Raw genomic sequence first — 27,571 nt, 5'->3', positions numbered from 1 at the left:
TCTTGTCTAATTTGTCAGGCTAATGTTTCCAAAACTATGTTGAATCGGAGTATTGATAATGGACATTCTTGTCGTGTTCTTAATTTTAGAATGAATGCTTTCAATTTTTTACCATTTAGTATTATTTTGGCTGTTGATTTGTAATAGATGGCTTTTATCAGATTGAGGTAATGACCTATTCCAATTTTTTGTAGGGGTTTTATCATGAATGGATGTTGGGCTTTGCCAAGTGTTTTTCTGTGTCTATTGAGATGATCATGTGATTTTTGTCTTTGGCACTTTTGATATGGTGTATTACAGTTATTGATTTGCATATATTGAACTATCCCTGCATCCCTAGGATGACTCCTACTTGGTCATGGTGTATGAATCTTCTTGATGATTTGTTGCATTTTGATTGCCAGAATCTAAATGAGAATCTTTGATGTATGTTCCTTAGGGAGATTGGTTTGTAGTTTTCTTTTTTGGTTGGCTCTTTCACTGGTTTTGATAATAATACTTGCTTCTGGGAATGATTTTGGGAGTATTGCTGTCTTTTTATTTTATTAAAGAGTTTGGGGCCAGGGATTTAGCTCAGTGGTACTGGTGCCTGCTTTGCAAGTGCAAAAACCTGAGTTTGATACCAGAAAAAAAAAAGAGTTTGAAGAGAATTGGCAGTAGATCTTCTCTAAATTTCTTTTAGAATCCAGTAATGAAGCTATTGGAATTGGGCTTTCATTTGTTGAGAAGTATTTAATTACATTTTCAATTTCATTGACTGATATTGGGTTGTTTAGAATTTTTATATCTTCTTGATTCATCATTGGTAATTCATATATATCTAGTACTGTTTATTTCTTCTGTGTTTTCCATCTTATTATAGTACAGGTTCTTAAAGTACGTATTGATGCTCTAGATTTCTACAGGATCCATTGTGATTTTACTCTTTTCATTCCTAATTATAAGAATTTGAGTCTTTTCTTTCTTTTTTTTGATAAGGTTAGCTAACGGTTTATTTAATTTTTTTAATGTTTCAAACAGTCAACTCCTTGATTCATTGGTTATTTTTGTTGTTTTTGTAGTTTTAATTGCATTTATTTCTGCTCTGATCTTTATCGTTTCCTCTCTTGTGCAACCTTTGGGCTTGGCTTCTTTTTTAAATTTTTAAATCATTTTTATATTAAATTTATTTGTACATTTCAGGTATACAGTACAGTTACATTCATCATAGGGATCGTGTACCTTTACATGATGTATCTTGGTTCTTGCCTCTTTGAAATGCTGTTTTTCCCCATTCCCCTGCCCTCCCTGCACCCTTTCCTATTTACAAAGTCTTTAATTTTTTCTTTTATCATATTTTTTCTTTTCCCTTCTTTCCTTTCCCTTACACTCCCTACTTCCCCTATTCCTTTAGATAATATCTTCCTATTTCACATTATCAATTTTGCATTTTGAACCTTTCTTATACTTTTAGTTTTTCACAACAGAAAAACTCTTCTGTATTTACACATGTGTGTCCTATTTATTTCACTTAAGTATATGGCCTCAGTGTGCATTCATTTATAAATATATCTAGTTTCTTGTTCACTAGGGCTAAATAGTATTCCATGTTATAGAAAAAACACATCTTTATGCAGTCTCCAGCTGATGGCTAGTTGGGCTGTTTCCAAGTTTTAGCTATTACAAATTGTGCCGCTATAAACATAGGTGAGCATATATTGCTGTGGTATGATTCTTTTAATTCTTTTGGAAAGATATCCTACAGAGGGATAGCTGGATCAAATGGGACCTCTAATCCTAGTCTTTGAGGTATCTCCATATTGATTTCCACAGTGGTTGCACCAGTCTGCACTCCCACCCACAATGAACAAGAGCTCCTATCTCCCTCCAACTCCCACAGGCATTTGTTATTGGTTGCTTTCTCGACACCAGTCATTCTTTCTTGGGTGAGGTGGAATCTCACTGTTGTTTTTATTTGCATCTGTTTAATTACCAGTGATGTCGAACATGCTTCATGTTTATTTGCCGCTGTTACTTTGCCTGAAAAATGTCTGTTCATTTCCGATGCCCATTTTTGAATTGTGTCTTTATATTTTGGGGGTCTGATTTTCTTGAATTCTTTATATGTTCTAGATAGTAGACCTTTGTCTGAGGAACAACTGGTAAAAATTTTTTTCCACATTATAGGTTGTCTCTTAGCTCTGGTGGTGGTTTCTCTTGCACTGTAGAAGCTTCTTAATAAGATGAGATCCCAGTTGTTGATTCTTTGTGCTAGTTCCCGTGCTACTGAGAATTTGTTCATAAAGTCTTTTCCTATGCCAATGTCTTCAAGACTTCTACCTAGCTTATCTTCCAGCAAGTTTAATATTTCTTTTTTAATATTTAGATCTTTAATCTACTTTGATTTTCGTTTAGTGCAGATTGAAAGATAGGGGTCTATTTTTAAATTTTTGGCAGGTTGAAATCCAGTTTTTCCAACAGCATTTATTCAAGAGGCTACCTTTATTTCAATGAGTCTGGTTGGCTCCTTTGTCAAATGAGGCGGCTAAGTATGTCTGGATTTCTTTCTCCTTCTTCCTAATCTGTTCCACTGATCCTCTGGTCTGTTTCTTTCTAGTACCCTGCTGTTTTTAATCACAGTAGCTTTGTAGTATAGTTTCACCTTGGAGATCGTGATGCCTCCTGTCATGTCTCTGTTGCCTAGAATTGCTTTTTCTATTTTAGATCTCTTCTGGTTCCAAATAAATTTTGGGGTTGTTTTCTCTAGTTCTGTGAAATATACTGTTGGGATTTCAATTGGGATTGCACTGAATCTGTACAGCAGCTTTTGAAGTAGGGCCATTTTCACTATGTTTGTTCTTCATCTGCAGCTATCATTTCCGAAAGTTTAGGTATGTTGCTTCTAATTTCCTTTATATCATTGTCCCTTGTACTTGTTCTGGGTGGGCTGGATGGGTTGCATTTTGCTTCTTTATTTTGTCATTTTCTATTTTTAAATTTTATTTTATTTTCTTAATTGTTGCTTATAGAGTTTGTATGGTAGATAGCTTTGCCACTAATATCGAGGCTTCTCTTTGAAATGCCTATTCCTAAGATAAATCATCTAGGTGTAGGTAATTTTTGGTCTTTGTGTTTATCCCAATATCCCACCTTCCCAGTCTATTGAGGATGAGAGGTTGCTATCTATGTAGCTCAGTATTCAATCCTTTGGTACTGGACTATCTTGGTGGTTGTGACCCCATACAGTTGCAGTTTTCTCTTATAGTGGAGAACAACTAATTACATTAGGTATGATATTCTAGCTAACACATTACAAATAGAAGCATCAATTGCATCTAACAGTGTAGCAACTGAAAAACTGTGGTCCCTATTAGTTTGGAAACTTTACCATATGAGCAAGCTCTACCATTGTATAACAAAATCCAAATAAACTACGAACTTGCATGCAGTGAGTGTCCCTTTAGTAGAGTGAATTTATTCTGTGGGAAGAAAATTGAAAAGGAGTAGGGGACAAAACAGAGAGTTGAGTGAAGAGAAATATAGTAGAAGCAAGTCTGGAGGGCAAAAGATGAATACATATGCTTTGGGATACTAAAGAAGAGAACGGAAGAGAAAGCATGAAGTAGGAAGCAAAGTCCTCGTTCTGGAGAAGCAAACTAGAAAGACAATAGCATTGTTCGCTCACATGAAAATATCAAAGCAGAGAGAGAGAGAGAGAGAGAGAGAGAGAGAGAGAGAGAAGACAAATAGAACAGAACAGAACAAGGGTAAATATATTCAACCTACCCCCCGCAAAACAGAACCCAATGAGACCCAGAAAGGAAAACAAAACAATTAAACACAGAAAAAGAAAGATCATAAAAATACTAAAATTCCTCTGGTTCCTACAGTTTTGTGTTAGTGTCTGAGACAGAGCCCATAGATGTGCTGTGCAGCCCCACCAGGTCTGTAGTAAGATCAGTGCTGGACATGGGCCTGTTTCTGGCTTCTCTGGGTGAGAACTGCTACCCTTCTCCTGTAAGCAGACTTCCTAATTTCTCTTGCCCAAGTCTTCCCACTGTGTTTTTGATGGTATAACTCCTTCAGCCACTGTTGCACTCTCTGTTGGAGAGTGTCTATAGCCCGAGGCTATAGACACGTGTGTTTGTGTGCAGTTGAATGCTCCCAGACCTTGAATGGGCTGACCAGCGGCTTCATTCCTTTATGTATTTTCACACTCAGGTGGGATATGGGGTGGAACAGGGTGGATGTCTTTGTACCACCACTGATTAGGGTGTTTTGCTTGTTTGTGTCTTTGGTTGCAGTGCAGGGGGAAAGTGCCCCTCTTCCACCACCTGCCAAGGCCACTTGCCTGCTGCCTTCATCTATTGTCACAGATCAGAGGGCCAACCTCAAGTCCTTTGTAATCAGGGCTAGTCCCAGTGGCCCTGGGTGGGCTTGGGAGCGGAGTTTGACTGGACCCAGTTTCTAATTTTCAAGGTAAATTCCCTCAGTCTGCTGACCAAATGCTGGCAGTCTACCATGACTGGACATCCCTTCCCTTCTTTCTGTCAGGGCAGCAAAGTGATCCTGGAAAAAAGTCATGCTGTTCTGCTGTCAGAGTTCAAACTCTAGCCTTTCTACATAAAATGGCAGCCCCCAGTGCCAGTTGCCAATTGTGTGAGTGGTCAGGCCTCACTTACCAACCATTTTCCCTGGGAGGTGTATTCAGGTAATATTGTCTCATGCTTTCACCGCTGCCTCAACTGTACAAGAGCCTCTTGATCTCCGTCAGGTCTCTTGTTTCTCAGTGAGCAACCAAGTTGTTTTTGCTGATCCCCACCCAGGCAGGTCTACAGCCAATCTGCTAGATTGTATGTTCTCTGGTCTGCATGAATAATTAACAATGGATCCTATTTGCTTCTTTCCCTTTGTCAGTTCCTTCTTGATTCTTATGTGCCCTCTATACCAGTGGTCATTCATGTTTTGTATTTTTTAGAGCTCATATAGGTTTTTATTAGTGTCTTCTGAAAGCTCCTCCATCTTTTTGGTTATTATTTCCATTGTTTAGTTATATTTTCTTTCATCTTGTTGAGTGCTTCTGTTGTTTTCTAAGTTCCTCTACTATCCTTTTGACTAATTCAGAAATTTTGCTTGTGCTGTTCTGCCCCTCTGTGACTCCTTGGTTGGCTTCATTGGAGTTGGGAGGTTTGGGAGGCATTGTGATGCTTTGTGTTGTCATATTTTTATTATTTTTATTCATTTATTTTGACCTTGGGTTGGTGGATGTTTATAGTCTTTGTTGCTAGTATAAAGATCTCTTTAATTGCTTTTTAGTGATGTGCTTTAGGCATGGCTGACTATAATCTTTTGCAGTAGCCCCAAGATCAACTCCCTTGATTAATCTGGGAAGGCAGAATGCAGTATAGTTAGCTCAGCAAGCAAGTTCTGTCAGAATTGCTCTACTATTGCTAGTATCACAAATGTGATCTGAATGTTGGCCTAAAGAGCAATAGTGACAATTATACAACTCTGTTAATATTAAGTGAATCAGGTACAGTAGTACCTGAAGACAGATTACATATTAAAATACCAGAATTGTCAATTATGTATCACCCTTAATCCTAGAGTTGAAATCTGCAATTGAGGTATAAAAATTAAGGCAACCCAGGCATTGATTTATAGCTAATATGTACTAAATGCAATATTTACAAGTCTGCTAATGGTATAATTTCATTCAACAGTAATTTCACAGAGTTAATTATGCAAAGGCTCACAAAACTATGGTTTTAGTGTTAAAGATACAGGGCTTGGGAATCAGGTAATATAAGCAGAAAACTCTGAAACTTTAAACTCTATGAACTGAGGAGACAGAAGTGACCAAAGATCTTATGGGGGAGTAGAAAGATCTTTATAAAATTAGGTAAAGTAAGAGAAAATACTTTTAATAACTAGAAGATAAAATGCAATGAGGGAGAAAAAAGAAATAAATTATGTAGAGTAAAAATAAACGAGAAGTGAAGGGATGAAAATTTAAAAAGGAGAAGAGGAAAAAAATAAAAGAAAGAAAAAAGAAAGAGATAAGAAGCAAAGGAGATTGACAAAGGAAAATTTGCCAAACCCCAGGCTGTGGGAAACCAAGTGTAAAGACTGAGGCCTTGATTGACCTCTCCTTGAGATGGGAGAGAGAAGATAGCAAGCTAGAAGATAGCAAGCAGATCCCTTCCTTGGACGGTGCTTGGCATGCTGGTGCCTGCCAGTTTCAAGGATAGTCACCTGCAGCTGAAGTCTGACTAAAGAAAATACACATTAAAGTGCAGTCTGCAAATTATGAGAACGTGATGAATTTTCCCTAAACTTTCGATCATATGTTTGCTTGCCTTCTTTATGTGAGTCTAATAAAAGGGATGAACAAGAACAAAAAAGTGAGGAACACTTCCAATTTGGGGCTTCTTTGTTCACTAGAGGCAAGAGTCCCCTGGTCCCTTCTTCCAAATTGTCTTTATGTCTTTTGTCTTTAATCTCTTCGCCTCACCCTCCCCGCAATCAGGATAAACCCATGGGGTGGTTTTTAAACCAGGCAACTGATGAAGTACAAAGGAGGGAAGGAAAAATGAGAAAAAAGAAAACCAAACTAAATAAAATAAAACCCCTAAAAACAGTGTACACACTCCCAAGAAATACAAACAAGAACAAAAGAACAAAAACAAAGAAAAAAAATTTCTGTGCAAGTTTGAATGTGTGGTTTTCTTGCGGATCTATACTTTGGGGACAGTATTCAATTGAAAACATGTCCCTGCTCATGCCTGTAGACATAGAAGATAGTCAGATCCAAGATCTGTGCTGGATCATGCAGGCAGTAAGTAGAATTAAGGTGAGGGTGCCAATTCTGTGACTTTCAAATCCAAAGCAGTTCAGGTTGAGCCTGGCCTCTAGTTGTGGGGGTGGAGCCTTGTGTCTTTTATTTTGTTTTGTTTTTTTGGTACCAGGGATCGAACTCGGGTCCTAGCGCTTGCAAGACAGACAGCAGAACCACTGAGCTAAATTCCCGGCCCTGAGCATGTGTCTTTTAGTTAAAACCCCTTAGGGATTCTGTTGCCATTCTGTGTCTCCCTGATTGCAGCTCTTTCTCATGGCTGTCCTTCACCCAAGCACTGTGGGAGCTTACACTGGGAGCCTTGAAATGAAGCCAGCACCAGGACGTTCTGAGTTGTGAGTTTAGTTGACCACTCCCAGGAATGGCCCCTGACCATTCTCTCCAAGGTTAATGGCAGGCTCTTGGACTGGAGTCACTCACCAGCTGGTTGCAGCACTGTGTCTGATGTGATGGTCTTTTCCACTGTTGTTTCTTCTTGACAGCCTATGGGATCCTCTGCTTTCACTTTGTCTCTATAGATTCGGTTTTCCCTTCCCTTAAGCCAGGAGCCATGAGCCAGGGGGAAAGTGCACATTGCTCTTTCCTTTTTCTGTGTTGTGTTCTGCTTCTTCAGTTTCTCCATAGGCTCTGATTTTTGTGTCAGAGTTTTCCTGGGTCCCAGGTAACCACTCAAAATACAGATTTTCTTTAAAAGGTTTACAGGATATAAGTGTACTGACAAAAATTAAGGTCATCTTCAGAGCTTTAATAAATTTAGAAAACAGTGTTAATGACTACAAATAGACTTATTACCTGATGTATGTACACATACATTCATTCATTAATACAATAAAATGTTTAATCAAAGCTAGTAGATATAGATCATTTTAATAGCAGCAAAAAACTTAGAGATGTCAAATTTTTGTCATTTTATGTCTAAGTTCTAGATTTATATTGTATAAACGAGAGTGCTTTTAGTTATTTTGTGTTAAACTTTTGTAGCCTGAACTGTATAAACTAAACTTCAATGCTTAGACTCACAGTATATCTTGCTTTTAGATGTATAGATTATGCCATAAACTAAGTTGATATCATTTACCCACTCATAAAATGTTTTGTGAAAACATTTTAGAAGCCAACATTTAACTCTGAAAGCTTAGTTTACTAACAAAGAGTGCAACACTTGCAAACACCAGAAACTTAGTATAGAAAATTTGTTTTTAAGTCTAGTTTCATAAATTTAACCAAGGGAATATTAATGTCTTAAGAAAACTATTGCTTTAGACATACAAAGCTTAACCTTTTAATTATGAACAACTAAAACATAATAATATATTTAATAACATTTGTTGGAGTGTATTTTGGAAAAAAAAAGCAAATTACAAAGTCACCCAGTCAGTGGAGAAAACTGAGTAAATTGATTCAGGCAGCTGATTTTGCAACCGCAGAAGAGAGTCCTGTCCAGCTGTTTTTCCCAGCTCAAGGGGTCCCCATTTATTTCGCAATTACTTTAAATGACTCATGAGAAACAAATCATGACAGTTAATACTTTTTAAAGCTTTATTATCTTTGACCAATGAAAAAGTCTTAAGTTATCTTTCATAGACTACAATAGACATTATATTTATAAAATCAATTTTTGATATCTTGTTAAAGACATCTTTACTCTTACCAACTGATTTAAACTAGCCCATTGTTAAGCTATATGAACCAAAAAGCATTTGGGCTGATATCATAATTGTATTCTTATCTACAAGACAATTTAGTAGAAATTTCGGAGGATAATATATTTGAAAATTATTGTACAAAAACATATATCATATACAACCTTTATGTTACCAAACTTTTAAACTTTTATTTGCAAGTCCCATTTAAACCTTGAACCTGTCATCCCTCATCCTGTCACATCTTTAAGTAAGCTTGACTATCTTCAAGATCCTATATAACCCTTTTTTAAGGAAAGCCCCCAAAGAGTCAGAATTTTGTAAGAGCAAAAATAAAAGTCTAAATGAAATTGAGGGCCTGTGATTTAGCTCAGAGGTCCTGGCACCTGCCTTGCAAGTGCAAGGACCAGAGTTCGATCCCTGGTACCAAAACAACAACAACAACAACAACAAAACAAAAAGAAATTGATATGAACTGAAAAATTCTTTTATGAAGCTGTTGTGGGTCCTTCAACCAGTTCAATTGGTCAAAGAAGAAACATAGAACACATAACACAATTACTTGTAAATAATATGTACTCAGATGTTTTGGCTATGTTGACATATTGGCCATCTGTTACAATTTTAGGTTTATAACTATAGAGAGTATTTGGAACTTTTCTAAGGGACTATCAATTTGCACCTTTTAGGCGAATCATTAACAACGATAAGATTTAGAAGGGGAAAGAGTGAAGAGCTCTTTATACTGTGAAAGCAAGGACTGTTTAAAGTCAGGTTAGGCTCATGGTTTATCTTAAGTTTAGAGTATCTCTCACCACAGTGCAGGCTTTTTGGGCCCTCTATATTAGAGATACTATAGTAAATTCCTTTAACAGTGGTCCTTCTGTATTGGAGATGTTATAATAGTAAGATGCTTTAAGATAGGGGAAGGGGAAGCAACAGGTAAGCTCCTTTTGAGTCTCAGCTTTCCTTCTCTGTAAGAGAGGCCTGAAGGAAAAGGCTTCTCCTTTTTGCCTCCCCTGCTCTGTGGGCCAGTTGCTAACCATGCTTGGTCAATGCATCATCCCATGAGGTTGCACCCAGGGTCTGATCCTCATAGTAAATAGGTGTGTTTGGATATATTAGCCCAGCCTCTGGGAGAAAGAGGCAGTGTTCAAGTGGCCACTTTCCAGAGAAGTAATAGTCCTATTCCTTGAGTCTGAAGGAAGTGGTTGAGACTGAATTTATATTGATCTCTGTAGTAGCCCACTTGACTAAAGCTTAATTAGCAAGCCAGCCCATCCCATCAATTGACTGAGAAGATAAGCATCTGTGAGGTGAATTCTGAAATTAGCTTCTCTGTGAACACTGGAAGAGATGTTGGACCAGAGCCCAACTCATTTCCAGTGTGTTGTAATGGGACCAAGGCTCTCCCTCAAACTTAATGCTACTTGAAAGATACCTTCCCTGGGAAACTCAGGTCACAAACTCTTTAAGTGTTGGCTCTATGAAAGGTAGAATGGAGTCCTGAACATGAGGAACATCAGGGACTGGGGAAGCTCAGAATATGGGCTAGGATCCTAATCTCATCCCTGGATAAGTAAACTTATCCAAATATATTGGAAGAAGAGGGGATCTGTCATACTAGTGGAAAGGGAAAAGCCCAAACCTGTGGCTCAACTCTTAATGGAGGGCTTATCAGAGGACTCTGATGAAGGCCCAGGTCAACCTGGAAAGAGGCTACCTGGAGAACACCAAGAGAGTTTACTTTTCACCTCATGGAGGACTACAAGCCGGGCATAATAGGCAAGTGGAGGTTTCTCTGCTGGATACCCATTCAGGCTGTCATGACCCAGTTTCAGTTACTGGAGGACCTTAGACCACTCAGAGTATTGAAATTGTCACACTAGTTTTTCCTAGTTCCATGCATCCAGATATCTGCCATAGAAACATAAAGTTCCCTGTGTACTCAACATACCCACTTTCCTGGAGGGTAGGAGTCCAGCTAGTGATTAACCAGGAGGTTGCTAGGGAAACCTATCCCATGTTTTAAGAGTGGCACCATTTTAATAGCTTTAAAATGGCAACAAGGTACCCATTTTTACTTAGAACATAAGGATAGAGAAAGAAAGTATATTCCATCTCCTGAAAGTAGATTTTTACCTAGGGTTCATAAAAAACTACATCATTAAAAGAATTAGAGATATAAGTTCAGAAAGAGAAATAAAATCACTTTATTGGAAAGGGTAGAGAAATGAGGAAGCAAAATTACTTTATTGGGGAAAGGAGAGAAAATATGTACGTAGATAGCTACCTTGTTGGAGTAAGGTAGGGAGCCCAGCTCTGGCACTGGCGGTTTTTGTTCTAAGCTTCTTTTATTACACGTTGAGAAAGGGACTATTTGCCTGGAGAGTTGTTATAACTTGATTGGCGATTTTGGGCTCTGATAACCCTGATTTGGTCATTGCCCCTTACATTCACTATATGTATATTATTGGATAAGCACTTTTGTATCTTTTTGTGCTGTCCAGGTGCTTATCTTGTGAGTTCTACAGCAAAGTTACATTCAAGGCTGAGTTAGTAAAAGGGATACTTGTGCATTTTAGTGTATCAATATGATTAGAATAATAAAATATATATGTACTTATATATGTGGGTCTGTGAATATCTAGGTATTAGTGTGTATTTTATATCCTAAGTGAGATTTTTAAAAATAATATAGCTTCCTCCCCACTTTATTTCTTTTTGTGTTTAATTGGAGGTAGAGTGAGGAGGGAATTGAGCCTTGGCATGAAGTGAGCCAGGTCTTTTTAGTAGCTCTCTCTGTTTGTTTTTCTTAGCTCTGTCTCTAGCGAGTATTTGACTCTTTATTTGCTATAAACTTCACTGAAGCCATTTTACTTTTCTTGCCTGTCCCCAACTTTTGCTACAGTTGTTCCACCACACATCTCTGTAGAGCTGTGCCCCATGTTGGGTGCTGAAGATGTAATCAATTTTCTTTCTGGGCTCTTGTTCTGAGAACAAGGAAGGATGAAGTTGATGGACAGCAGGAGTTAGGAAACAAAGAGACTAAAGTTTATTAGGGAAGAGAAAGAAAAGCTCTAGCTAGCCAAAAGGGTCTCCAAGTGAGGATGTTGAGAAGGTGACAAAGTTCAAGGATTTATATACACTTTGTTTGGCTATTTTTGTGGGCACTGAAAATTAGACAATGAAACAGTGCTGTTTCCACTTTTAACTGGGCTTCTAATATCAAGAGAAGTATATTTCCCTTTTACCCCCAGGGCTTAGTTCATTTTACCCTAGGCCCTTGCCCTTTGAAACAATGAGTTGCTGTTTTTAGCTAGGCCTCTGATGTTAGAATAGACGCTCCCCTGCCCGCTAGCTTCCTGGTTTCATTAGGTAAGTATATTATATTTATTAACCATTTGTATATTCTCTTTCATGAGTTGTCTATTTTTGTATGGTGTGATCATTTTCCTTTTGGGTTGTTGGTCTTCATTATTGATTTATTAGAGAAATTTGAGACCAGAATGGACAGTTTAGTGAGACCTTATCTCTAGATTAATTTGAAAAACAGCTGGAAATATATATCTCAGTGAAGAGAAATACTCCATTATATGTAAATACCATATTTTCTTTATCCATTCATCTGTTGATGGACATATAGGCCACTTCCAAGATTTATCTACTGTGAATTGTGCTGCTATAAACATATATGAATTATTACTGTAATATAATGTCTTTAACTCTTTTGAGAAGGTACCTAGAAAGAGAATAGTCAGGTCAAATAGAATTTCTATTTTTAGGTTTTTAAAAAAATTTTTAGTTTTCGTGCTGAGGATCAAACTCAGGACCTTGCACTTGCAAGGCAGGCATGGTGCTGCTAAGCTAAATCCCTAGCCCTATTTTTAGGGCCTATTTTTGAGGAATGTCTATACTGAAGGTCACATTTAAAAAATTTCAGTGAAGGTAGTTTCTCAAAAGTACAGCTAAATGTGATTTAATTTTATACCATTAAGTTTTTACATACTGAAATTCAAAATCATTCACCAAAAATAAAAGCTTTTTTCTGGCTGTGCCACCCTGATTTATTCCATTCATTATTTCTTCAGGCTAGGTCCATTGGTAAATACTCTTTTGAATAAGCAAAATATGTTCCCCTACCAGACACGGTCCTAACAAAGGCTGCCATTTGGTTAATGTATAAAATGCCCATGTGATACCTGTGTTGTCATAGATAGGGCTCTGTACAGGTAGGCAGACCACTTAACTTCTAGTTTCAGCCTGCCAGATCACTCTAGGACCTTGAACTCCACATTTATAAAGTAGGGCTAATTCTTTATTTGTAGAATGATTGTGGATATTTGTTTTACAAAAGGTGAGAAAATATGTAGCTCATTACAAAAAATGAATGCTCACAATTTTGAAGAAGACACTAAGTGATTTGAGGTCTTCCAAGTTTTGGGTAAAGTGGGGCTATGAGGAAATGGATTGAAGATAAAAACAGGTCTTCTAATTTTTCAAAGGACTTCATGAAGATGTCCCCTCTCCTCCTTCTTTAACTTGTAGTTTTACTTGTTCAAACTTTTTTATTACATGCCTAGAGCATGGATCTTTGTTGTTTTTTTTTTTCCTATTTTGTCTAAAAGAGATGAGGAAATTAGTCAGAATATTATGGTGTTGATCATTTCTCCTGTTTTCTTCTTTGCAGGTTACTCCTCTGCTGTTCAGAAATTTTCCCAGACATTGCAGTCATTTCAATTTAATTTTATCGGAGACACTCTTACTGATGATGAGATTAACATTGGTAAGTCTCAACTCCAGATGGCCTTGTGGCTTTCCTTGCAGGCCTGAGACTGTGGAGGCTCTGTACTTTGGGTGCAGAGCACCTGGATTGTTCACCGCTGTCGCCTGGAGCTAAATCCCTTAGGGAGGATAAGAAATCTTCCATGCCAGTTCCATTTCTGCCTCACACAAAAGCAATCAAGACATCTTGTAAACCTGTACTGAGGGCTTCTGACTCAGTCAATCTGCAGGAACTTTTCTTTAAACTGTCTAATACATGGATATGAGATACGTGATGTAAAAGAGAAATATTTTCATAATGGACAAAGGGTAATATGTTTATTTTCCAGAATGATTCAGCTTAAGATTCTTCTAAGGAACAAATTCCTCTAGAACATCCAAATTTAGCGTTTATCTCAGTATCAGTCTTTAGGCAACAGGAGTTTTGGAATCTCCCCTGGGATATAAATAAAATTTTAGTGGAACACAGCCGCACTTATTCCTTTAAGTATCATCTATATATATTTCTCACAGTACAACAGCAGCATTATCTAGCAGTGACAGTGACTAGTTGGCCCTGAAAGCCTAAAATATTTACTTCCTGACTTGTTAATAAAAAGTTACTGACCATTCAGTGAAAGAGTTAGTTTAAAGTTTCTGCCAGATGAGAACACTGAATCACAGAACTGTTATGAATGACCTAATTTTGTTGGAAAAAGTTGGTTATATAGTCATATTTATGACAATATAAACTAAAATATAAAAATGTATTAATAAATGCTCACTGTAATAAATTTGAATAATATGTAAAAGTGTAAAATAACTTACGATAGTAGAATATCCCTGCAGAACAACATATTGGATGTATTGGTATATTCATTTAAGTATTTTCCTAAACATGTATCTGTTTTTTTGTATGCAGTGTAGCTTGTACTAAATATCTTTTATCTTTTTAAACTAATATTTTATCATAAACCTAACATTTTATCATTCCTCATATCATTTAAAATTTTTTATAAGTTCCATGGGTGACAAGAAGGACACTGTTTTGTTCACTGCTGTTTCTCTAACACATAGGGTGCCTGACATATAATAGATGCTTAATACATGTTGGCTAAATGAATTAATAATGGATACATTTGTATTTCATTATTTTTTTTTGGGGGGGTTACTGGGGATCAAACTCAGGACCTTGTGCTTACAAGGCAAGCACAGTGCCACTGAGCTAAATCCCCAGCCCTGTATTTCATTATTATAGCAGCCATACTTTAATATTTAATTCCAGAAATTTACCTTATTTCTAATTGTTTACTATTATAAACAGTATTGCAATGAATATTTTTTGAGAGTACAGTTGTGAAGTAGATATTTGTATTCAGATTTTATCCTTATTGAGTTCATTCCATTCTACTTCTGGAAATACCCTGATCCAAAGGTATGACTTACTTAAAAGTTCCTGGAAAAACTGGTACAAGTTGACTTAGGATAGGATAGCATTTGGGGTTGTACTTTTTAGATTTCACATTACATGTGCAGAAGGCCTTTCCATAATGGAATTTTCAGTATGGCTCCAAGAGATAACTCAGTAACAGGAACTCCATTATAGGTACCAATGATCTCTGAGGTAGCAGTTATTCTAGAGGATGTGGGGGAATACCTACGGCTTTTCTGGAGTTCCTTCTTTTGATGATAAGCTCTAGAACCTATGTGGAATGATCTTGTGTGGAACACATAATGGAGTGAGAGCATCTCACTGCCAAGACCATGACATTTGTCACAGCTCTAGAGCAAAATATCCATGGTGTCCATTGGCATTGCATTGCTTTTCTCTACCTTTATTGCTCAGTAGCCAATGGAAATCTGTGGAGCTTATGTACTACCATATTGCTTTAGATTTGAGTTTTCTTTTTTAGCAATAAGATATTCTAATGTTATTGAATTTGTTGAGCCTCTGTTTTCCTCTTCTGTAAAGTGGGCAATGTAATCTATCTCACAGGTTTGTAAGGAGTAAATGGTAATTCATATGTGTATCAGAGAGTATATATAAAGGTAAATCATTTGGCTCAGTGTCTGGTATAGAGTTGGTACTCAATAACTCAGTCATTATTGATCCTATCAAGAAGTTGGTAGATGGCACTTTGTGGAAAAAGGCATTGATTTTTTTTATTCATTAAGTTTATCGGTACATTTTAGGTATACAATTTGAAGACATTCATCATTGGGAATTTGTACCTTAACATGATGTACCCTGTTTCTTATTTTTCCCCATTCCCCTGCACTCCCTTCAAGCCCCCCACCCTTCCCTATTTATAAAAACTTTGTTTCCATTTTTACCTTTTCTCATATTTATTCTCTTCTTCCTTTTCCCCTACCTCTCCCCCTTCCCCTTCCCCTTTGGAACTTTTTTCCTATTTCAAATTATTTATTATAAATTTTGATCCTTATTTACACTTTCAATTTCTCACACCAGCGAAACTATTTGGAATTTATACATATGTGTCCTATTTATTTCACTTAGGAATATGGCCTCAATGTGCATCCATTTAGCTATGAATGTCTCTAGTTTTTCGTTCTTTATGGCTGACTAGTATTCCATTTTATAAATAAAAACATGTTTTCCTTATCCAGTCTCCAGTTGATGGGCAAATGAGCAGTTTTCAAGTTTTAGCTATTATAAACTGTGCTGTTATGAATATGAGTGCACATATATCACTGTGGTATGATCCTTTTAATTCTTTTGGGAAGATACCCATCAGGGTAATAGCTGGATCAAATGGGACCTCTAATCTTAGTTCTTTGAGGTATATACATACTGATTTCCACAGTGGTTGCACCAGTCTATACTCCCAAGGTGTCAATTTGAAGTTATAATTCCCTAATCAACTATAAAATGAAAACATAAAATCATAAAATGATTACCGACAGAGAACTCAGAGAACCTGTAATTCAGTTATTTCTTATATTTATTTACTCGTATCACAATTACTAGGGAATCTTACAGACCATGAGTCCCAGAACTAGTTTTAGACTAAAAGAATCAAAATCTCGATAGTGGAGTCTAGGGCCCTAATTTCTACTGTCATCGAGCCACAGAATAGGGATTCAGGGACATTGAACAATGCGTCACTTGCCCTCTCTCTGTTAAAGGAGGCCAATAAGTAGACAGTCTCTTGAAATGCAATATGATAAATACTGAGGTAGAGGTAGCATATGGTAGCCATCAATCCAGATTGGGGTGTATGTGTTGTGGAAAGTACTGCACGTTTGCTTTCCATTACTCATTATCAGTAATAATGTTGAAAGCCTACCTTGGACATAAAGGTTTATCCACCTGTAGTCTGGATTATTTTTTTAGGCATGGTTTCCTAGAAATGACCATATGAGGTAAAGTATATAAATAATTTTAAGTCTTTCAATACGCATCATCAACTTTTATTCGAAATTTATGACACTTTGGGAAGACATTGCGTAACAGTGTTGGAAAAGTTACTTTCCCTTTCTTTTCCTCCCTTACTTTTCTTATCACTAAAATTGTAATGATAAATGATATAAAGCCTGAAGAATCCTTTTGCTTCTCACTTTTATTTAACCTTCTAATATTTCTTTCTTAATATTTTTCTAGGAGTAGTTAACTCTTGCTGGGGTTTCCTTTTAGTGTTCTAGAACTGCTAAACATTATTTAAGCATATTGAAGTCAGTTTTCTTATTTCATGCTTGTGGTGGTAGTGAGACATGTGTTATTGATGGTAGTGTTGGTTGTGTTTATACAGGCTTGTTTTCTTTCTTTTCTTAACCAGTTTTCTTTCACTATTATTCCTATCTGAATAGGGGACAAAAACTGAACTCTTTCTTCTTTCTCTTTAGTGACTATTCTTTCCCATAACACTCTAATGGATAATTGGATTATTTTCTTCCCATTAGCTCTAGAGAACCATTTGTAAGATTAGCTCTCAGAATGTGTTATAGTTATTCATGATATTTGGTTAAAAATGTATCAGTAAGGGATGGGGATTTAGCTCAGGGATTCCGCTTCCTGCCTCTCAAGTGCAAGGTCTCCAGTTCAATCCCTAGTACCAAAAATAAATAAGTAAATATATACATACATACATACATATACCAGTAAGATGCCTTATTAAATGTTATGACTCTTAAGTAAGGAAGAACTATTGTCCAAATCTTCTGCTCTTGCTTTTGAAACATTTTCAAAAAATGAATAAAAAAGAGGGAATATGAGAATAGGAATTGAATGGACAGAGAGAAGAATGTACTTTGGTTATGCCTGTGACACCTCATTATCTTAAACATGTAGGAAGAACATTAAAACATGGTTTCCTTCTGACTGACTATGCAGCTAGGTTTTTTTTTTTAATTAAAAAATTTTTTTTGTATTGGGGATTGAACTCAGGACCTTGCACTTGCCAGGCATGTGCAACGCCACTGAGCTACATCCCCAGCCCATGCAGCTAGCCTTTTGACCTTGGACAGTTAGTTCCAACCTCTGGGCTTCAGTTTCTTCATGGACGAAATGAGGTAGCTAGAGTAAGAAAGATGATTTCTAAAGAACTCTGAAACTTTTAACTAGTACATGAGCCGAATGCAAAAACTATCTTGACCTTTACTGGTACCATATGTGTCAGCAGTCTTTTGAAATCTTCTACTCAACAAATAAATAAAATTATAGGGCTTTTAGAGGTCAGACAGAGAACATAAAGTTCTTTTAGATGCCATAACTTAATTTTAAATTGATTCAATAATTTATGAAGCTCTTATGAACTGAAAATAATCATCAAAAAGCTCTGGCCAAATAACTTTATTAGGACCAGTGAAGAAATGACCTCCTAAAATCTGATCTTCCATAAAAGCAACAGAAACACTGATAAAAATTTTTAAAATCAACTTTTTAGTAGCTCTAGAAAATAACCAAAAGATCACAACAATACAAGGCATAGAAAATGGCTGAATAATTGGGATAACTGAGGTTTTACCTCACTATGTTCTCATTACCTTTTTTTTTCTGGCTCTAAAATACCTTTGAAAGCAGTTGCATAGGTATTGAAAATGTGAAAACCACAATTCTGGAGGCCACTGAAGGAGGCAGAATGGGTTGGAAGTGCTCTTAAAGTTGGGCAGTATCACTCATAGGGCCTGTCATAAATAGTGACTCAGAGCTTGCTCATTTCAAGTTTTTTTCCTCCAGGGCATTTCTCAAAAGCAGTCATTGGAGATTGTTCAGTACTGCAGTAGCCTTTATTCAGCAGAAAGAATAAAACAACAAATAAGAAGCCGGACAATAAAGATAAAAGGAAAAATTGGAGAATTTTGAAAAGCTCGAATATACTTCCTTTTTTTATTTTATAAATGGAGATTTCATTTTTTCCAACAGTTAAATAATTCATTCACAACTGAAAAATTTGAAAATAAAGATAAAAAAGAGAATAACTAACATCTTAGCCTCTAATATAATCTCCATTAATATTTTGGTTTTATTTTCCTTATCTTTTTCCAAACATGTTTTTAGTGTACATATTCTATTACATTTTACATATAATTTGTACATACATTTTTTACTTTATTACATAATATTTAATTTTTACCGAGTATCTTTTTACATGTAAACACTATTCACCTATATCTTCAATGAATCACAGGTACAACATTTTTTTCATTAAGATTATTGGTACATTTTAGGCATTCAATTTAGTCATATTAATCATTGGGAACTTGTGCCTTTACATGATGGAAACACAGGTATAACATTTAGTGAAATAAGTTTATTTTTCTATTGCAAATTATGCCTCAATAGACAGATTTAAGAAACAGACACTCATCCACCCCTATATTTATCTTAAAATTTCCAGAATTAGAGTTACTAGGATGTGAAGAATTTTAAGTCTTTTCCAGTTGTGCTAACTACAACTTGATATCCAACAGCAAAGAGTAGAGGTGTCTAATTCAATAGATTTCTTTCTTTTTTTTTGTTTTTTTTTTTTTTTGGCTTTTTGAGCCAGGGTCTCAATGTGTAGTTGAGACTGACCTCGAACTCACATTGTAGCCCAGGCTGGTCTCAAACTCACAGTGATCCTCCTGCCTCAGCCTCCCGAGTGCTGGGATTATAGGCATGTGCCACCATGCCTGGCCTAATTCAATAGATTTCAATTTAGAGGATAATTTCTACTTTCTTATCTATTCATTTGAAGTCTACATTATCTCATTGATTTAATTTGCATTCCTTTTATTATTACTAAGGCTGACCATTTCTTTTGCATATTGGTTTTTGTGAATTTTTATTTATACTTTTTCTAATCATCTATTGGGTTTGTGCTGGTTTTTTATTAATTGTTATTCATTGTTGATTCAGGAAGATATTAATCTTATAAAAATCTTATAATCTTTCTTGTAATTTACCTTTTATTCTTTATGTATATTTCATTTAGGTTTTTTTTTTTTTTTGGTACCAGGGGTCGAACTTGGATCCTTGTGCTTGCGAGGCAGGAGGCGGAACCACTGAGCCAAATCCTGGGCCCTTCATTTAGTTTTCAAACTCAAATACATTAGATTTTAGATGCTGTCGCCTTGGTTCATTCTTTTTGTTTTGTTTTGTTTTTTTCAGACAGGGTCTCACTATGTAGTTGAGACTGACCTGGAACTCACTATGTAGCCCAGGCTGGTCTCTACTGTACAGCAACCCTCCTGCCTCAGCCTCCCGAGTGCTGGGATTACAGGCGTATGCCACCACGCCTGGCTCATTCTGATTCTTAAATATAAGTACTCCTTTCTTAGAAGATAGCCAGATAATTAATTGCCTCTAGTAGAGTTAGATTAGGAAACAATTAACTATGAGGTCTGCAATTCAATAGAAAAACCAAAGGGAGTACTGTTCAGTTTTCTGATTTTTGTACTAGACCAGATTTTGTTCTCTTCCAGTAGAAAGAAGAATTTGCAGATGACTTTTATTCGTATTACTTCTTAGATTAGTTTCTGTGCCTGTCTGGTAATTTCTGTATTCTTTCCAGTGAAATTTGAGATATTCCACTTCATGTTATTTGAAATTTGAAGTTACAGAAGTTCGAAAGAAATCTGCTTACCATTATAATCTTTTACTGAATCCAATCCTACAATATCATAGCTGTCCTCCCACTACCTAACAGAATAAAGACAATCATTTGATACTTGTCATGGTGCTAGGAGGTTAAAACAATAAACCAAAATGCTGAGATTTGTTAAAATGACAAAAAGGCAACAAAATTCCATTCATGAATGGAAACATTTTTAAACTGCATGTCAAACTTATGTGAAAAAGTATAAAAATACTGTTTGCAACAGTTCCTTTCCTAATACAGCCCTTTGCTTTCGCATATCTTCACATATCTGGAAAAATAAGTCTCAAAGTATACTTAAAAGATTTTTCGGAACTTGAACTTAAATGTTCAAAAATATTATATCAAACAGAAGCTCTAATTTATCTAGAACATTTTTGACTAATATCAGGTATGCTGTAATGACAGACAATATATTTTTCTTCATAAATGCATATCGTTACCAAACTATTTGAAGAAAAGCTTTAGTGATTCTCATGTTTATCATCAATGCCTTTATTATTTTTCCATGTTTTACCTAAAATTAATTTCTCTATATAAAAAATATTCAATTCTTGGTGAACACATGAAATATTGGACTATTTCTGAAACACATCTGGCAAAGAATAAAATATATTCGAGCTTTATATGGAAACAATTTTCCAGATCACCATAACAGTTATTGCTAGTGATTTCTCAGTATTCATTCTCTTTTTCTATAGAACTACAAGCCTTGATTTTTGGCTAGTATATGGCCATCTGGAATAAAGACCAATTCTGTTTCATGTAGAGATTACTTTATGATTTTAGTTTAATCCAATAAGACAAAGGCAGGAAATGTCCTGTGCAACTTACAAGAAGTATCCTTTAAGGGGAGATGCATGCCCCTTTTGTTTCTTCCTTCCTGCTAGTCTATAGGGAACAGAAATAGAGAAGTTACCAGAGACCTCTGCAGTGGGTCCTGCCCTCCTGTGATGCACATCAGTGCAAAGCTGAGTAAAAGTAAAGACAGAAACACGACTTAGAGAGACCTGGGTCTTGGGCTGATCGGTGCTGCTCTTGGCAGCAAACACAAGAGGTACTAAAGGCACTCAGTATTTTATTGATTACAAGCTTGGAAAGATAAGAAAATTATGGTTTGAAGACATCTTGTAGCACAGTGTAAAGTGTCCAGATACATCTGGCTGGAAGCACCTGGCAATGGCTGATGCATGCAGCAATATCTAATATGCAGTTAGGGATACCTGATATGCAGTCCGGGATGTAAAGGGGGAATGCACTGCTTATCTTGCTTGGAGAGATCAAAGGGTGCTGATACTGGGTTGCAATTAATCAGGGTCTCCTAACACTGGGCAGAGATATCTGCTACACTAGTCACAATGCAAAAGTGCTATTCAGAAGTGACCATCTTGGGACACTAGCATGAAGTACTGTACTATAAGGAGGAAGACAGGGCAGGAGGAAAGAATGACCCTCCATCCTTGATAACTGTAGAGCTCCCATGCAAAACTCAGACTGCCCATGTTTACTTGAAAAAGAAATTAATGTCTATTGTGTTTAAGGTGCTATTATTTTATTTAGCAATGAAGAGCAGTATCATTTCCAGATAATCTTAATCCTAATTAATCCATTTAATTTCCATATCAGAAGGCAACTACTAAAATCATAATTAACTGAATGTGAATTATATTAAAAGGAGGGCCAGGGATTTACCTCGGTGGTGCCATCACCTCCCTCACAAATGCAAGGTCCCGAGTTCAAACCCAGTACCAAAATATGTATCTATTAAGAGGATCATCCAGAAGATAAAAATAATGTATTTATTAAGGTCCTGGAGTCTAATGAACCCAGATTTGGGTTCTAGATGACCACTGACTGTTTACATGACTTTGAGCACATTGCTTATGCTTTCTAAGGTTCACTTTCCAGTCACATATAGTTGATTTTACCGACTGGCCCATTTTTGTAGTGTTGCAGTAACCTCAGGCACAACAGAATCTTCCAGTGGAGCCACAGTTTCATACTTCCCCCTATTGCTAGCAATTGCCTATTTCAAGTGAATATTATTTGCAGTAAAGATCTTATTTACATTTGACTTTTTTTTGCTTGAAACTCCTCTGTACCTTCCTTCATGTATTTCAAAAATTTGGACCGATTCTCCCATTTCTAAGACTAATAATCCTTGAGGAAATGATCCTCAAAAGCTGCATATCATGGCACCATATTTCTCCTCTTCTGTGGGAGTCCACACATAGCTGGTGACAGTGCAGGTGGAACAGTAGCAGGCCTAGTTGTGGTGCAGAAGACTAAGTGGATGGTTGCATGGGGGCAATGAGTGCAGAATCCCTCACCGGCCATTTGGGATGCCATCACTTCTTCTCCTGTGTCTGGACCTTCAGGCTTTAAGAATGACATTGGAGTCCCTGGTAGTGCAGGCTTAGGCTTGCCACCTATCTTCTGCCACCATACCTCTGCCCTTGCTCAGTTCCTCACAGCTCAGATGATGGGTTCTAGCTGCCACCCGGACTTGGTTCCTCTCAGCTGTTTCACAGGATCTCTGTTTATGCTCTGCTCCCTGGAATAAGGGGGTGGGGTTCATGTTCCATATTCCTTTAAGTCTAGAATTTCATATACATGTATAGGCCTTGCAAATGCGCAGTGTTTATATCTCTCTGTAAAAGCACAGAGAAGGCCCTAATCTCTCACTTCTGGCTGAATTTGAGCCCAGGTTCAAGGAAGTGATGGCTAAGGGAGAGTTGTAAACTCTCTGGGTAAATTTTAAAGACACCCCAAAACATATACAGAGCCCTTCAACAAGGATTTGGAGACTTATGGATTCAAGCTATGTGCAGAAATCTGTCCAGTCATTTGGTGACCAGGAAGCTAAAGAATAGTGACTTTAGTGGCTTCTTATGACTAAGAATACAAACTTTACAGAATAAATGAAGCCACTAAACAAACAGCATTGAAAAGAACAAACCCTGGAAAAGGAACTGTATTATTCTGATTTCAAAAGTTGTCATATGACATTATTTAAAATGTTCAGTTTTCAACAAAAAATTATGAGACATGCAAAGAAACAGAAAAAATGGCCCATGAGCAAAGAATAAAAGACAGTATGGCACATGGCAGAAGTGCATTACAGAGGTGAAATAGTTCACTATAGGCAGAAAACAGCAAAAGCAACAACGGGAGAACTTTAACAATGTTGTACTGCCCCTTTTATCTTATCTGGTCTACTTAGGGTGGGTAGCACTCATACCCTTAATTCTAGTGCCCTTGATTCTATCATTACACCATAAATCAATTCCAGCATCAAACACTCTAGATCTGTACCCTTGTGGAAATGCTCAACCTATGACCACCTGAAGCTTTGGGGGGACATCTAAATAGAATCCTTATCATTCCCCCCTTAGCTCCCCAAAGACTCATGCATATCCCTTTGTGCAAAAGACATTTAGTCCATCTCCAAGAGTTGCCAAAGTCCTAACAGTTTTAGCATTGCTGAAAAGTCCAAAGTTTCTGAGATATAAGCCAAACTCTCAGCTTCAGGCCCCTGTACACATGAAAAGAAATTTAAACACTTCCAACATTCAGTGGCGCAAGATAAACATTTCCATTCTAAAAGTTACAAAGAAGGATAGCAAGGAATGGGAACAAAGCAAGAGCACAATTCAGAAGGGCAAACATTAAGTCCCACAGTTCCACTTCCAGAATCCCTGGAAACCTGTGGCAAGTTGTGAACTCCAAAGAGCTTGGGTGGCTCTGCCCCTGTGGCACTGCCAGTGCTTGTAGCTTCTATGGCTTTTCTCTTGGGCAGGCTCTGCTCCCTTCTTGCAGTTTTCCTCAGATGATCCATGTTCCTAGCTTCTCCCAACTTCTGGAGTCTCCATTGCACCTTTGATTCACACTCAGGGTTCACACACTGCCCTCTTGGGCATACTGCCTGGCCTCTTATGCCTTCTTCTGAAATCTGGGTGAAAGCCTTCCTGACTCTGCAACCCTTGCATTCTGCATGCACCGAAAACCAGAACATGTCGATGATGCCAAGATCTGCTGCTCGATGCAACAGTAGCCAGGCTTCCTTCTCTCTTGGCTCTAGGGGTTCAGTGTCTATGAACAAAATTCTGAGGAACAGCTTACCTAGGCTACTGCATTCTGGAACATGGTGCTTTGGAGCTCTCTTCTCAAAGCAGAGTCTTTCACTTTTGTAATTTTGCAGCTGCAAAGGATGGAGTCCTGCTGTTTCTTGTGATGACCTCAGACCATATTTTCTATTCTCCCATTCCTTATCATCAGTCAAGCTTTTTTCTGCTCTATCTTTGCAGTCCACAGGTTTACTGGAGCTTGCTTTCTGGCCCAACTCAAAATGTTTTAAATCTCTTTAAAACATTTTGGGCTCTTTGTTCTTGATTCTCAACATGAATTTGCCTAAAGGCTCCAAATAGTATTCATACCATTACCTCAACATTATACTGCATTGAAATTTTTTCTGACAGATGAATTAGTTCACATGAGCAAAAGAAGATGGACACATGGATAACAATCACAAGAAAAAATAGAAAGATGCTCAGTATCAGTGATCATTAGGTTAATGTAAAACAGAGGCACAATTGAGATATTACTTCAAATCCACTTGGTTTTCAAAAAGATGAAAAGTGAGTGCATGAGGAACCTAGAAAGTAGCCCATGTGGACCAGAGAGGCGTGGGTACATGGGTCCCAGCCAGGGCCCTGCCCAGACCCTAGTGGTTTGGGCCCAGGCCCTAGCAGAAGACCCACCTGACAAACAGCTATACAAGTGCACTGGCAGCAGACAGAGTCCTGCCCAGATACTGTCCATAAGTGAGCACAGATCCCGGGGAAAAGCCTGCATGGACCAGAGTGGCACAGGTACCCAGGTCCTGGCCAGGATACTGCCAAGATATCAGTATTTTGGGCCCAGGCCCCAGACAAAGGCCTGCCTGGAAAAGAGCTTCATAGCCATGCAGATAACAGCCAGAGGCCTACCCAGATGACCATCGTTAAGTGTGCCCTGAACCCAGCCAGAAGCCTACTAAGACACCAGCCACTGGGGTTAACAGCTCCCAGCTAAAGGCCCTCCCAGACAAGAGCTGCACGGGTGGGCTTGCCATCCTAAATGTGCACAGGCCCCAGCCACCCCCCACCCCCCGCAGACTATAGTGCACTGCAGGGATCTAAAAGGCCATCATTCTGAATCCAGGAATTGGCGAAGTGGTGAGCAGCTGAGACAGTGAGGATGACAACATCAGGAAGCCTAACAGAATGAATCCATCAGTCATGACAAGAAATTGAATGCAAAGGGGAGAATCCAACCAAAAAAAATCATAAGAAGGATGAGACTATCAATTATCACCATCAATATTAATGATCTCAATTCACCATCAGAAGAAATAGTTTGGCAGAATGGGTCAACAAGCGAGATCCAACAATACTCTGCATACAAGAAACACAGTTAATTCAAAAAACCAACTCATGGAGTGAAAGTTAAAGGGTGGAAAACAATACACCATGTGACAGGAAGCTGAAAAAATGCAGTAGTAGCTATCTTTTTTTGCAGATCAAATAGATTTCAAATCAAACAGATTAAGAGAGACAAAGAAGGAAACTACATTCTTATAAACAGAACAATTCAAGAGGAAGAGATGACAATCATAAATATATATGCACCAAATAGTAGTGCATCCAACTATATTAAAAAAACTAATGGACAGAAAAATATAATAAACACTAATACAGTGGTAGTGGGGCACGTCAATACCCCACTGTCACAAATCTGTTACAAATAGATCAACTAGACCAAAAATAAACAACAAAATACTAGAACTAAGTCAAACTCTTGAACAAATGGCCTTAACAGATGTTTAGAGAATGTTCCACTCCACAAAACCAGAATACACATACTTTTCAGCTGCATATGGGTTATTCTCCAAAATAGTGCACATACTTGCTTGTAGATCATGTATAGATAATTGCAAAGGAATTGAAATTATCCCTTGTATATTACCAGACCATAGTGTGATGAATGTTTAGATCAGTAGCAATAGAAACCACAACAATTTTATAAATGCATGAAAATTGAACAGCACACTTCTGAATAACCAATGGGTCACAGAGGAAACTAAGAAATCAGACAGTTTCTACAGTTAAATGAAAATGCATATACAATTTATTGGAATCTATGGGACACAATGAAAGCAATCTTATGAGGGGAATTCACAAAAGTGAATTCCCCTCATATTAGGAAAACAGAATGAGCTCAAAGAAAGGAACTACTGCTGAATCTCAAGCTTCTCAAAAAAGAACAGGATATACCCAAAACTCATGCAAGGGAGGAAAGTTTAAGGATCAGAGCAGAAATCAATGCTATGAAGACAAATTGAATAATAAAAAAAAATCAATGAAGCAAAGAGTTGGTTCTTTGAAAGAATAAATAAAATTGACAAACCCTTAACCTTACCAAAAAAAGAAATAAAAGATCCAAATCCATGCAATTAAGAATGAAAAGGGTGAAATTACAACAGACCCAGCAGAAATCCAGAGGATCATCAATACCTACTTCAGAAAGCTATATGCCAATAAGATGGAAAACACAGAAGAAATGGGAACAGATTTCTAGATACATGTGAATTACCAAAGTTGAACAAAGAAGAACTAAAGATTCTAAACATCCCAATATCAATCAGTGAAATTGAAAATGTAAGACCAATGAAGAAAAGCCCGGGTCTTGATGGCTTCACTGCTGAATTGTACAAGACGTTTAGATAAGAAATATTGCCACTACTATTTACTCAATGAAATTGAAAGGCAAGAAATATTCCCAAATTCATTCCTGGGAGCAATCATCACCTTGATCCCCATAGCAGAGAAAACCCAACCAAAAAATCAAACTATAGGCCAATCTCAGTAATGAACATAGGTGTAAAATCCTCAGTAAGATACTGGCAAACATAATGCAGAAGATCATCAAGAAGACCATACTCCTTGACCAAGTGGGATACATCCCAGGAATGTAGGGATGGTTCAACATATGCAATTCAATAAACGAAATATACTGTATTAATAGAGCCAAGGACAAAAATCACGTGATCAACTTAATAGATGCAAAAAATGTGTTCGACAAAATCCAACATGCATTCATGATAAAAATCCTACAGAAAATTGAAATAGTTGGTCTTTATCTCAATCTGATAAAAGTCATCTATGAAAAACCAACAGCCAATATCATTTTTA

At 37.2% G+C, this 27,571-nt stretch overlaps 1 protein-coding gene across 4 annotated transcripts in view; it reads left to right on the top strand.

Annotated features, from left to right (window-relative positions):
* Ophn1 (oligophrenin 1) overlaps nucleotides 1-27,571 on the top strand; it is a 418,396-nt gene that overhangs the window by 115,771 nt on the left and 275,054 nt on the right. For all 4 annotated transcript variants that reach the window (XM_010632184.3, XM_010632183.3, XM_010632182.3 and 1 more), the window contains one exon: nucleotides 13,169-13,264. In XM_010632184.3, the coding sequence (XP_010630486.1) occupies nucleotides 13,169-13,264 (96 nt within the window). The remainder of the gene's footprint in view (nucleotides 1-13,168; nucleotides 13,265-27,571) is intronic.

Source organism: Fukomys damarensis, unplaced genomic scaffold (genome assembly GCF_012274545.1).
Source record: "Fukomys damarensis isolate Sample0158 unplaced genomic scaffold, DMR_v1.0_HiC HiC_scaffold_39, whole genome shotgun sequence".
Classification (NCBI taxonomy): Eukaryota; Metazoa; Chordata; class Mammalia; order Rodentia; family Bathyergidae; genus Fukomys; species Fukomys damarensis.
This window is presented reverse-complemented; position numbering and strand designations above follow the sequence as displayed.